Source organism: Priapulus caudatus, unplaced genomic scaffold (assembly GCF_000485595.1).
Source record: "Priapulus caudatus unplaced genomic scaffold, Priapulus_caudatus-5.0.1 Scaffold880, whole genome shotgun sequence".
Lineage (NCBI taxonomy): Eukaryota > Metazoa > Priapulida > Priapulimorpha > Priapulimorphida > Priapulidae > Priapulus > Priapulus caudatus.
Window position 1 is genome coordinate 92,424 of NW_014577941.1, and position 12,554 is coordinate 104,977.

General features: G+C 52.3%; 2 protein-coding genes across 4 annotated transcripts in view; both read right to left on the reverse strand.

Annotated features, from left to right (window-relative positions):
- Positions 1-611, reverse strand: part of LOC106814181 — a 12,416-nt gene extending 11,805 nt beyond the window's left edge. For both annotated transcript variants that reach the window (XM_014818479.1, XM_014818478.1), the window contains exon 1: positions 315-611. In XM_014818479.1, the coding sequence (XP_014673965.1) occupies positions 315-420 (106 nt within the window). In that variant the 5' untranslated portion in view covers positions 421-611. The remainder of the gene's footprint in view (positions 1-314) is intronic.
- The window catches only part of LOC106814182 (neural proliferation differentiation and control protein 1-like), a 41,690-nt gene that overhangs the window by 13,382 nt on the left and 15,754 nt on the right, over positions 1-12,554 (reverse strand). The window contains exons 3-5 of one of the 2 annotated variants that reach the window (XR_001394567.1): positions 9,443-9,542; positions 6,004-7,699; positions 1,927-1,928 (exon numbers count right to left, since the gene is read on the reverse strand). Coding sequence is in view for 1 of the 2 variants with exons in the window: in XM_014818481.1 (XP_014673967.1) it covers positions 7,604-7,699; positions 9,443-9,542 (196 nt within the window). In the remaining variant the exon portion in view is untranslated. Of the gene's footprint in view, positions 1-1,926; positions 1,929-5,304; positions 7,700-9,442; positions 9,543-12,554 lie in introns of those variants that run through there. The other variant, XM_014818481.1, reaches the window with a different exon arrangement.

A 12,554-nucleotide genomic window follows, 5' to 3' on the forward strand; every position in this document is an offset into this window, starting at 1 on the left:
ACGACACACACACACACACACACACACACACACACACACACACACACACACACACACACACACACACACACACAACACACACATTATATATATATATATATATATATATATATATAGGCCTATATATACCATGCTCACAATGGATATATAATTGTTTCGACTAATATAATAGATAACAAAATTCATATACGGCGATACAGTATTCTAAAGATGAAAGATTTTCGTATTGGTCATGCTATGCTTTGTTAAGTGAAGACAACACCACCACGATCCCATCCATATTCTCCACGGCTTATCAATTAACACGTACTCACCATTAGTGTCGACTGCCGCTGGGGGCTGATGATCAAACTCGGACGACGCACAACACGTTGCTATGACGACGACGACGACGTAAAACGTCACGACACGTCGCCACATTGTCGCCGACGTCCTCCGAATGCGTAGATGTTGTTACCTTCGTCGCTGAACAGTTACCGGACGAATGTTGGTTGTAATAACCACAGCAGCAGCTAGTCCTAGTTGGGGGAGAGGAGAAAGGGTAGAAAGGGGAGGCGTCGGGGTGTGCGTGTAGCTGTATGGCTAGTAGGAAGAGAGGAAGAAAGGGGAGAAAGGGGAGACGTCGTGGCGTGGGTGTAGCTGTATGGCTAGTAGGAAGAGAGGAAGAAAGGGGAGACGTCGTGGCGTGGGTGTAGCTGTATGGCTAGTAGGAAGAGAGGAAGAAAGGAGAGACGTCGTGGCGTGGGTGTAGCTGTATGGCTAGTAGGAAGAGAGGAAGAAAGGGGAGACGTCGTGTCGCTGTAGCTGTGTGTAGACAGGGGAGTGGTCGCTGTAGTTTTTACGTGAACGTGGTCGGGGGGATGGGAGCTGCGTACGTTGTTGGCGCGTATACGATACGACACAGGGGACCGACGACTGGCTCGCTTACGGCCTGATGGTATACTGAGGTTATCCGCCCCTTCTCTCTCACACACACATGCACACTCACACACACACACACACACACACACACACACACACACACACACACACACACACACACACACACACACACACAGAGAAGAAGAGAGAGAGAGAGAGAGAGAGAGAGAGAGAGAGAGAGAGAGAGAGAGAGAGAGAGAGAGAGAGAGAGACGAGAGANGAGAGAGAGAGAGAGAAGATATGTGTGTGAGAGAGAGAGAGAAAGAGATAGCGAAAGAGCGACCGTTTATATAGACTTTTACAGCGAGGTGTACATAGAGGCCGTATAGGCAAGTATGGATTGTGTTACGACGACCTTTGCAGTATTTGAGACCTTAGTCGATTCATGCACACGCGCAACGTCCGATGCCGCCTCTTGAGATTAAACGAGTTTGTTCGAAATGTGCGAACTCTGTATGGTAATTGCTCCTCTCTTATGGTAATTAGCGAATTTTCTAAAGGAGGCAAGGTAAAGAAGAAGATGGAAGACGTTACAAGCCTACAGAACGCTCCCAATTTCATGCACAATACGCGCTGTATTGTTCTGACAGTATCCCAAGGAATGCGATGTAGTTTTACGACGGATACAGAACACGTAAAACGCAAAACGTGCAAAAAGGGAGCAAATCGAGTTTGTGTTGTTTCCAATTCATTCAGAGAATTCAGCACACGTACACACGCACACGCACGTACGCACGCACGCACGCACACACACACACACACACACACACACACACACACACACACACACACACACACACACACACACACACACAACACACACTATATATATATATATATATATATATATANCTCTCTCTCTCTCTCGCTCACGCACACCTTCTCTCCCCCACCCCCCTACAGCATCTCTCTCTCTCTCTCTCTCACACACCCTTTCTATCTCTCTTTCTTACAGCACCTCTCTCGCACAGTCACCCTCTATCCCACAGCCATACTCGCTCACACGCCTCTCTCGCTTTCTATCTATCTATTAGATTTTCGCACCCTCTTTCAACTTGCATCTCGCTTGTGATATCCTCTCCCTGTCCCGGTTATTTAATCTCCCCTTCTCTCTCTGTCACACACGCTCGCTATCTTCCTCCCTCCTTGTCTTTCTGTCCGTCTAGTTCTTTGTTTCTACTATCTCTCTTTGTGTGTATCTTCCGTAATTTGGATTAATCCAGATACTAATGTAATTTAACTTATTCAAACATCGTATTTTCGCATTTCACGTAGGCAAACCTCCTTCCGTGAATTTGTTGCATGATAATAATGCATGATATTGATGATATCGACTGAATAATATTTGTTTTTGGACACTCGACATATGCTAGGACACTGTAACGACACGTACATCTCGTATGCTACAGTACAGTGAGAGTGAACCTCCTTAAATCAAAGAAATAAAAAATAAATAAAAAAGTGTCATCGAATAGCATCTGGGGTGTAGACTGATCCATATTTTAAGAAAAGATGGACCACCGTATTTTATGCAGTTTTAATTACACGAAAAAACGGTGAATTGTTTTCATCGCCGAACCTTAATTAAAATAATAACATCACAAAGAAGAAAAAAATTAGGGCAAATTGCATTCAGCTCTCTTGTCGGCAGTCCAGCTACGCCATAGTTCAAAAAGCAGCCCTCGAGGCATACTCTCTGTTTATTACCTATATTCGCCGACGAGAGGAACAACAAGGTAATCGCGCTCGTATGACGCACAAAGAAAAAAACGCCAAAGGCTTCGCATCTCGTGGACCAAGCCAGGATTTATTGTGAACACAGACGAGAAAAGATGAATATAATGGAATATGGGGTTTCCACTTTCACATAGTAGCGCGCGTTGCCACCTCGACGCAAACAAGCTACTCGAGGTCATAGGGTAACGACAATGACGTAACACACACCGGAATAGACACACGCACGACAACAGCGACAAGCTGACGCGGTGGATGAAAGAGTAACTACGCTACGCGACACCCGACGGCTGAAGAGTAGTGACGATTCGCCATCCAATATGGCCGACTATCCGTATATATATAGAGATTTCCTCTGCATTTCCCGTTTAGCGTTTCATTGGGAAAATACAGCGGAATGAGAAGCGGAAGTGACGTCAACCTGAGATGCTTCATCAACCCCACTACTACTGTCATCACACGCTAGCGTCGCGCGGTGACACGGGGCGGCGCTGCAGGCGTTGCTTCCTGTTCTAGACATTCGTTGTTAAGGAAGTTAGCGCCAACGTCGCCGCCCCGCGTCAATCTCCCTACGGTTCATCACTGTGACCAACGCGACAGCAGAGAGCGTGCGTGCCTGCATGCGTGCGTGCACTCACCAACACGCCGTGTACTAACACGCGCACGCGGAAATTTTCGCCATGTTGGAATAGCATCACGTGATCACACTCTCGGCCAATCGCGACTCGCGAAGTCGACGCAATTCGATAAATATTTACATACTGACAGAAGCGGACGAGTTTCCCTTCACGACAAGGAGTCGTAATAACTAGTTATATATATATATAACACACGAGCACATATCTCTCTCTCCATCTCACACGATTGTAGCGGCACGCGCGCGTCTAGACATAGAGATACGTCTTTCTCCAAAATAATGATAAGCGATTTAAACTATTCGAGCAGGCACTGCGCAGACGTCAGTGACAACGAAGGGGCTGGGGCTGAGGGTGATGCTGCATGGTGATTCAGAAGTGTCACATGTCGCAGGGCGTAGGACAGCGAGGTTCATGCAACGAGCTCACATACAATCACCGAACAACCGACGAATGCACGATTTCCGCATTTCAGGATTTGCAGGAAACCATCCTAATTCGGCCCTCCCGCCGCGCGCGCGCGCGTAAATAACAACAACAGCGTCGTCTCGTAGCGTAAACAACTTCATCATCATCGTCATCATCAACATCAACAACAAACAACAACACGCGACAACGACAACAACGCATCGTTCGCGCGCCGCCAGATGGCGCTCCGTTTGAGTTGAACCTCGCTATCGCGCGCAGCTCGCCGACAGTAGCGACTCTCTGCGCCTGTACATCAAAGATTGGCGGACCTGTGAGTCACGCAGGCTCTAGAAGTGTCATACCAGCTCTAGAGGACCATGCGGGCCCTAGGGGAGTCATGACACCTCTAAAGGGTGCATGAGAGCCTTTGGGCCATCATGTCTGGGGCGGTCCGGGTCAAAACAACACGCGTATTCACCAGCATTGAAGTATAATCCGTAAAGCACCACGTCGATAGAGGAGTCGGGAAGGGGTTTCACTCCCCAGGTTTCAGTAAAAGCCTCCCAGGGGGAGCCACGAGCCGGTAGCCGGTTCCGCCACGTGCCTCCCCCCAACCCCCCGGAGAAGGCATCAGGGGGAGTGGCCAGCGATAAAATCCGCAGCTTCCCTACCCGTCTTAAGCCGCGACCACTGCCACCCAAACCTGGACGACCTCCCCGAAGCCTAGAGGTCTTCCCTGGAACAAGGATGTTCTTGCTGGAACCTGGAGCTCTTTCTTTGGATCCAGGATAACTTTCTGGAAACGGAATTTTCTTCCTGACTCCGGGGAAGTATTCCATGGAACCAGGGTATATCCTTTCTGGAACCAGAATTTCCTTCCTGGTGCCCGGAGGAAGATTTTCCTCCTAGAACCAAGAAGGATTCCCTCTAACCAGGGTATCGTCCATGGAACCCGGAAGGCTTTCCAGAAACTGTGATGTTATCCCTGAAACCTCAATGACCTCTCCTCTATCGACACGTGCTATACTCGATTCACTCATACACCACGGCGGTTTGCTTTGCTTTGTTCTGCTCATACGCACAGGCAACTAACAATTTTACAGCAATGGCACAGCTCGTGCATTCTTCGTCCGTGTTCACTCGTACGATATCTCTGGGTTCTCAGGGAACACCCCTCAAGTAAATGCGTGCTGACGCAGCCAGCACGCACAACTTGTGGGTTGGGGTTGGAGGGCGTGGGTAGTTGTTCTAGAACGTTCATAGAAGGAGCCACTCTTCCCTACGACACTGCACAGTTCACTGCAGCAACAAGAGCGGTGTCACCTCAGAGCAATCTAGTGATGACGACGCAGCAGATAGACACACGCACACTACGGCAGCTGCCACGTAGTGGGGAGTGTCTCCGAGAGACCCCCCCCCTCCCCCCGCAGCTCACCCGACGCTGCCCAGTTAATGGGTGGTTAATGGGTGATGGTGGCGCATGCGCGCGCGCGCGCGCGTGTGCGTTTTTGTTTGTGTGTGCGTGAGTGAGTGCGTGCGTGCGTGCGTGCGTGCGCGCGCGCGGGAGTGTGAGTGTATAGCTGTGTTCGTGCGTGCGTGAGGGGAGGAGGAGGGTAGAGTGGGCGTGCTCTGAGGTGACAGAGTGTGAGGATTAGAAAGATGTGCAATGCATAGCAGCAATAGTCCGACACAATATTCACCACGAGTACGTACTGACAACTTCTCCACCTATCGATTAGCCAGCAAAATCAGGGGGAGGGAGCCTAGATATACGTATGTGTGCACAGAAGCAATTCCAGCAACGCAGCATCGCGAAAAATCACATCGTAACCGCTGGTAAATACACCATCACGATCACCGCAGTTTATCCTACACACACACACATACATACACACATACGTACATACATACACGCGACTATACGCATATAGGCATGTACATGTACGCGAGCCTACCGATACTATAATATAAATGACCAGTGTTATAATGACTAGGTTGGCTTCGGGGTGGGCGGGGGTGGGTGAGAGGTGGTACTACCAGACGATGGAGGGAGGTGGGAGAGACTACTACGGATGAACTGCTACTACTGGCTGTACTACTACTCTACGACAACAGTTCTTCCTTATCCACTCACGCTGACAACAGACACCGACAGCGGCACGCCGGAAGGGGGCGCCACCGCGCGATCACGCCGCGCATGCGTGCGGGGGACAAACGCGGGGAACGTCCCCCACCGGGCGTGCCGCTGGTGGCAGCGAGCGACACTCCAGTACGATTCGCGCGTGGAATGGAAGCGGCGAGGAACGCCGCAAAACAACATGACTTCATTCTGGACTTTCATGTGGTCCCCATCGAGCACTTCGATTTGCCGCCATTCTAACAGGATTACGTCCGATCGCCTCTCCGTTCGATCGTCACGCCCCCATGACTAGATGTGACGTCCCTTTATCCACCCTCCGCAACACCAGCCACGCCCACTGAGGGGCGGGGCAGTGCTATGAGGGTCAGGGGTGATGGTGTAGGCGGCGGGGGCGACAGTGTAGGGGGTGGGGTCAGGGGCGGCGTTCTGTGGCCCACACGGCGATTTCAAATATATATTAATAGCTTCCAACTCGAGGAATGACTTGCGTTCTCACTTTAGACCCGCGTAGAGGGGGTGAATCCGGTTATCGGATTTTCTCTGCGAGGGGGTAGTGACGGTGACAGTATGCGCCCCGGCAGTTACGTCACAGCAGGTGGTCTACACGGAATGTACCAAGTCCTGATTTCGAATCGATTCGACTTTCTCTTCCTCTCTCTCTCCGTTTCTCTTTTTGTATCTCTCACACTTGATAAAATATACAATATACAACAACATATATATATATATATATTCATTCATATATATATACCGTATATACACACATCTTTGGGGTAGAATCATGGGACGTGGATTGGGGGGGGGGCAGCCAGTCTTGAACTGGGCGCAGTGGACTGACGCCGTAAACCTGCGTTGGTTTTCGGGCCAGCCAAACCTGGGGGCTGCCCTTGAGATATATATCTTACAATGTACATGTCAACGTCTAGGATTTTCCGGTAACGAATCAAGAGTATTGGTCGGTCGTCGCCATAGCGACCAGATAAAAACCACCACGCCGACTCTGCGCGGAATGTCCGAGAGCGAAATCCGCAGAGATTTTTTGTTTAAAAGTGGGGGAAAAACCGCCGACGTCCACTTCCTTGTCACGTCGGGGCGCGTTAAAAATCTCGGAATGCAGGGGGGGGGGGGAGAATTCCCGATAGTGTCACCCAGCAGGTTTCCGGGGAATTAAACTAACGACCATCGTCAACATCTCTACGGTACTCATTTTTCCCACTAGAGGGCACCACTGCCGCGCGCATCTCGCCTATGCCGACACGCCTCCTGCGCGCCTGATACCGCATCGTTCGCTCGCCGGAATGATTTAGCTTCCAATAATAATAATAATAATAATAACAACAACATAAACAATCACAATGATAATAATCCTAATAATAACAAATCGAGAAGCCGTGTGACTTGCGAGCGGGATAGCGGGAGAGCGGGATATCGGGAAGGGTCTGGGCGTCGTTTTCGTCTGCTCCGTGCACGACAAGTACGTGACTCATTTAAAAATAAAAAAATTCTCGATGAGTGAGACCCCTGGGGAGGTGGTGGTTAGTTGTCTGTCGTGCGATTAAAAAATGCAAAAAAACAACCAAATGTCTCGCGACCCGTTAGTTCTGGTTAGTCGACAACAACGACGATTTAAAAAACAACAAGAGGCAGCTCGAAACGACGACCCCGGCAACCTGGCTCCCTCGGTAGGCGTGATCAGCGACTCGGCAGCGGCGCGCGGACGCTCCTCGGCGTGGCAGCGGCGCCCCCTGGTGGGCGGGGAAGGAATCTACGGGTCGGAGTCGCGTTGCTCCTCCCCGTTGTCGCTCGCGTGCGGTGTTCTGGTGTCGGTGAACAACGGGTTTCTCACCTCCATCTCGCCGGTCTGCAAAGCGGAAGGAAGGGTGTGTGAACAGGGGTCCGTGAATGGTCGCGAGGAGACTAGCAACCGATCAGAAAAAAATAAACGATAAAGAGCCGATCGTAAAATATAAACGATAGATAAGTCATCAGAATAAATGAACGATAAAAAACCGATCGTAAAAAAATAAACGATAAATAATCGATCTGAAAAATAAACGATAAACTGATAAGAGCCACAATCAATAAACAATAAGAAAATCGAGAAATAACCAACAAATCAGATTAATAAATAATAAATATGCAAACATAAAAACCAAGGATAAAGAACCTACCAGAAAAAATCAATAAACTCAGGAACATCAGTAATAATCAGTCGTAACAAATCAATCAATACTCAACTACATCAGACCAATCACAAAAGCACGCGGCTATAAACACGCTCCATAAATACGCAGAGGAGTAGGGAGGAGAGGAGGGAGGGAGTGGGTTGAACCTCGCTCATTAATATCAATCGCCAGTCCACTAAAATCCGTCGCGTGGACTCTCTCTCTCGCTCTCTCTCTCTCTCTCTCTCTCTCTCATTCTCTCATTCATCGCTCTCTCTCTCTCTCTCTCTCATCTCTCTCTCTCTCTCGTCTGCTCCCTCTCTCTCTCTCTATATATACTATATATATTATATATATCTATCATGTATAGTATATAATATATATATATATAACGCGCTCAACGTCGGCCGCCTCATCGAATTATATATACATCGAGTTATATATACATCGAGTTATACACATCGAGTTATATATACATCGAGTTAGCGAAACGATAAACGCAAAATAAACGCACAACGCGACGCAATCAACGAAGTGCTCTCGCGTCGCATCCGGTCTCCGGCGCGCCGCTGCAAGAGTTGCTTCTTCCCGCCAGCCTGCTCGCCTGCTCGTCTTCTCCAGCTAATGAAGCCTTTGACGAAAGCGACAGCGTGCAGGGGGAGGGGGAGAGGGGTAGGCGCTGGCAGGTTCCCCGCGTGCTGCGTGGGATTCTAAGGAGACGGTGGTGGGCCGGATTGAGAAGGATCACTCACTAGTCGCGAGAGGGGGGAGGGTGCCGGTGCAGGCAACAGAGACTGTGTAAAGCAGCAAGAGCAGGGACAGTGCAGGCATAAGGAACAGTACAGGAAGCAGTAACACTGCAGGCAGCATGGACAGTGCAGGCATCAGTAACACTGCAGGCAGCATAGACAGTGCAGGCATGCAGTATACACTGCAGGCAGCATTGACCAGTGGCAGGCAATCAGTAAACTGCAGGCAGCATGGACAGTGCGGCATCAGTAACACTGCAGGCAAAAGCATAGACACGTGCAGCATCAGTAACACGCAGGCAGCATAGACAGTGGCACGGCAGCAGGGATATGCTGGCATAGGGACAGTGCAGGCAATAAGGAACAGTAACAGGACAAGCAGTAACACTGCAAGGCATCAGTAACACTGGGAGAAGAGGTGTGAGCAGCATAGACAGTGCAGGCATCAGTAACACTGCAGGCAGCATAGACAGTGCAGGCATCAGTAACACTGCAGGCAGCATAGACAGTGCAGGCATCAGTAACACTGCAGGCAGCATAGACAGTGCAGGCAGCATAGACAGTGCAGGCATCAGTAACACTGCAGGCAGCATGGACAGTGCAGGCAGCAGGGATAGTGCTGGCATCAGGAACAGTACAGGCATCAGGAACACTGCAGGCAGCAGGGATAGTAGCTACAAGAGTACGTACCGGTGCGAGGCCTGGACACTCGTAGACGGTGTAGTCTCCCTCCTCGTCCTCCTCCCCGCTCTCATCATCCGACACATTGTCCTTCATCTCGCTGCTTGCCCTTCAAACACACAGCGATGAGTTATTGACATCTCTGCCTCCCATCGCACCATCCCTCCTGCTCCTACTCATCATTATCATCATCATCGTCTTCTTCCTCCTCCCCTCCTCCTTTTTGCTCCTCCTCCTCTTTCTTCTTCTTCTCCACTTCCTCCTCTTCCCATCCTCTTCCTCATCCCCTCTATATTTCTCCTCTTTCTCGTCCTCCTCTTTCTCGGCACCTCTCCTCATCCTCCAAATCCTCCTCATCCTCTACCGCCTCCCCCCTCCTCCTCCTCTTCCTTTTCCACCTCCTCCCCCTCATCCTCCTCCTACTCCTCATCCTCTACCGCCTCCCCTTCCCCTCCTCCTCCTCCTACTCCTCTTGCTCCTCCGCCTCCTTCCATCAGCATCGTCACCATCGATCCATCGACGCGTGTGTGAGAAAGCGGCGGCCGTGTGTTTTGACAACTGGGGCTTCGCCTCCTCGCCGGTGCCGCTTACAACGCAAACACCGGCCGACAGTTTGCCGACACGAGTCGCAGAAGAGAGAGCGACGACGACGTGGAAATAGAGACGGTGGGTGGGTGGCGGGGAAATAGAATCAGCGACGTGATTGACGGCTATTCCCCCACCTCCTCCTACACACACACACACACAAGTCCCTCCTCTCTCCCCTCATCCGTCTACCGTCGCTCCCCCCATCCTCTCTCTCCTTCCCTTTCGGCACCGCTCCTTGGCAGGCCCACCGCCGTCCTGTCTCTGGCTCCTAGTCTTCGCTCCATACTCCTCGTACGCCGCCGTCCCGCTTGCCCCCTGCTCGCTGCACCCTCCCCCTCCTATCCCTCCATCTCCCTTGCCTGCCGTCCCGCTCGATCTTCCATTCTCTGCATCAGCCCGAGGTTTCCGGTGACCGCATCGCGCATAACCAGATCGAGGGTGTCATCGCGCGTGTTGTGAGAAAAGGTGCGGCGGGCCAGACTGTTTGTGTGCACGACTTGGCTTCAGGCTGGCCTCGCGCGGTGCGCTTACAACGCAAACACGCGCCCGCACAGCTTTGCAGGCCGACGCGAGTCGCAGAGAGAGACGCACGACGACGTGGAGAAAATAGCAAGACGTGGCTGGCGGGCGGGGCGAAGACTAGAACGGAAATTCCGGCGAACGGGATAGATTGACGCGGCTATTCTCGCCACGCGTCGCCTCGCATACCGACACACCATGCGGGGGCACAACATCACCACACACGCACACAACACGCACGCACACACAACACACACACACACAGGCGCACCGCCCCGAGATGCAAGGCGCCACACAACCAAGCGAGGTCACTCCGCTCGACACACACGTGCATCTTACACCATACGACCACACCACGAGCAGCAGCTAAGCGCACATCTCCGGTGGATGCGGAGGCCCACGGCCACAGACCGCGTCGCACGCACACAGCGCCGCCCGCAGGCTGCACACACCACACACCACGGACCCACACACACGACCAGTAACTACCAGGCAGCTCATCCGACACTCCCCGCCTAGCCACACGCACAGACCGCTATAGCGACACGCACACACACCACCCACAGGGTATCTCCACGGACACAGCCACCACTATCCACGTCTCCGCCCACACACATCAGACGCCGCACACCCAAGTCCCTCCCCCTCAACACTCAGCCTTTCAGCGCTGCGGCCAACGCACTCCCACCGCTCTCTGGAGTCCGCGCCTGGGCCTACATCCAATCACAGGCCTCACACACAGCCACGAGCTCTCGACGCACGCAGGCGTCCCGGGGTGGCACCAACGCTACCCACGCAGCGCCACAGGCCCACGCGACGGGCGACAGCCGTCATACACGACACAACGCACAGCGCACGACGGCAGCACGCTGGTGCACACGCACACGCGACATCCGCACACGGCACACGCACAGCACACACACACCCCAACACACACCGAGTCCAGGCATCAGTCCTTCGTCGCTCAGGCCGCTGCGACACCACCCTCACCGCGTCCGTCCGCGGCCCATTTCGCCTCTTACCCCGAGTATCAAGTCATCGAGACGCGCGATCAACTTTCCTCTGTCTATCTCGTCTTCTCCTCTCATCTCTCTCTCTCTCTCTGTAAGCAGCGCTCATCTGCGCGTCTCTCTGCTCTCTTCTCTCCGTGATACTCTCTATTCTCTCTCGGCTCGGGCGCCGGGTCCGGGGCGTGGATGCCGGCGGCCGACGCCGAGCGTCTCGTCTCTCGGCTCTGTCTCGGTCTATCTCTCGAAATCTCTCCTCTCTCCCTCGCTCCTCTCTTCGCATCTCAGATCCCGTCATCATCTCTCTCGTCGGGGTCTCCTCCTCTCCTGTCCTCTCCGTCTCTGCTTCTCGCCGTCTCTCTCTCCATCCGTCTCCTCTCTCTCCGCCCTCTCCATCCCTCTCGCTTCGTCTCCTCAGTCTCTCGTCTCTCGTTCTCTTCTCTCTCGTTCTCACTCTCTGGTCCTCTCTCTCCTCTCTCTGTCCTCTCTCTCGTCTCTCTCTGCTTCTCTGTCTCTCTCCTCTGTCTCTGCTCGTGCTCTCTCTCTCTCTCGCACGCACGGGCAAGTAAGGTCGCGCGGGAGTTCGGCTGGCCGGCAGGGGGGCGCCGCTACTAATCATGGCGACGAAAGCGCGAGAGAGCGCGTGATGCATACAATAGGAATCCCATTTCGAGAGATTGGCCTGCGACGCGCGGGTACCCACTCCCAAGAGGGGAGCTTGAAGGAAATTTCCGTTGTCGCGTTTGCAGAAGTGTGCGTGTAGCTGGTGGTGCTGGTTTTGTTCACCAGACCATGGGCAAGGGTTAGGGCTAGGAGCCGACGTTAAGACGAGGTTATAAACACGCCGACGCCGCTGAGCTTGTAGCGTGACGCCGAAGTCAGATTCAATTGAATATCTATAATTTATAAGAGGCGTGGATGTGTGTGTGGTGGTGTGTGTGTTCGTGATGTGTGTGTGTGTGTGTGTGTGGCGGTGCGCATGGAGTGTGTGCGTGGTGTGTGCCGTG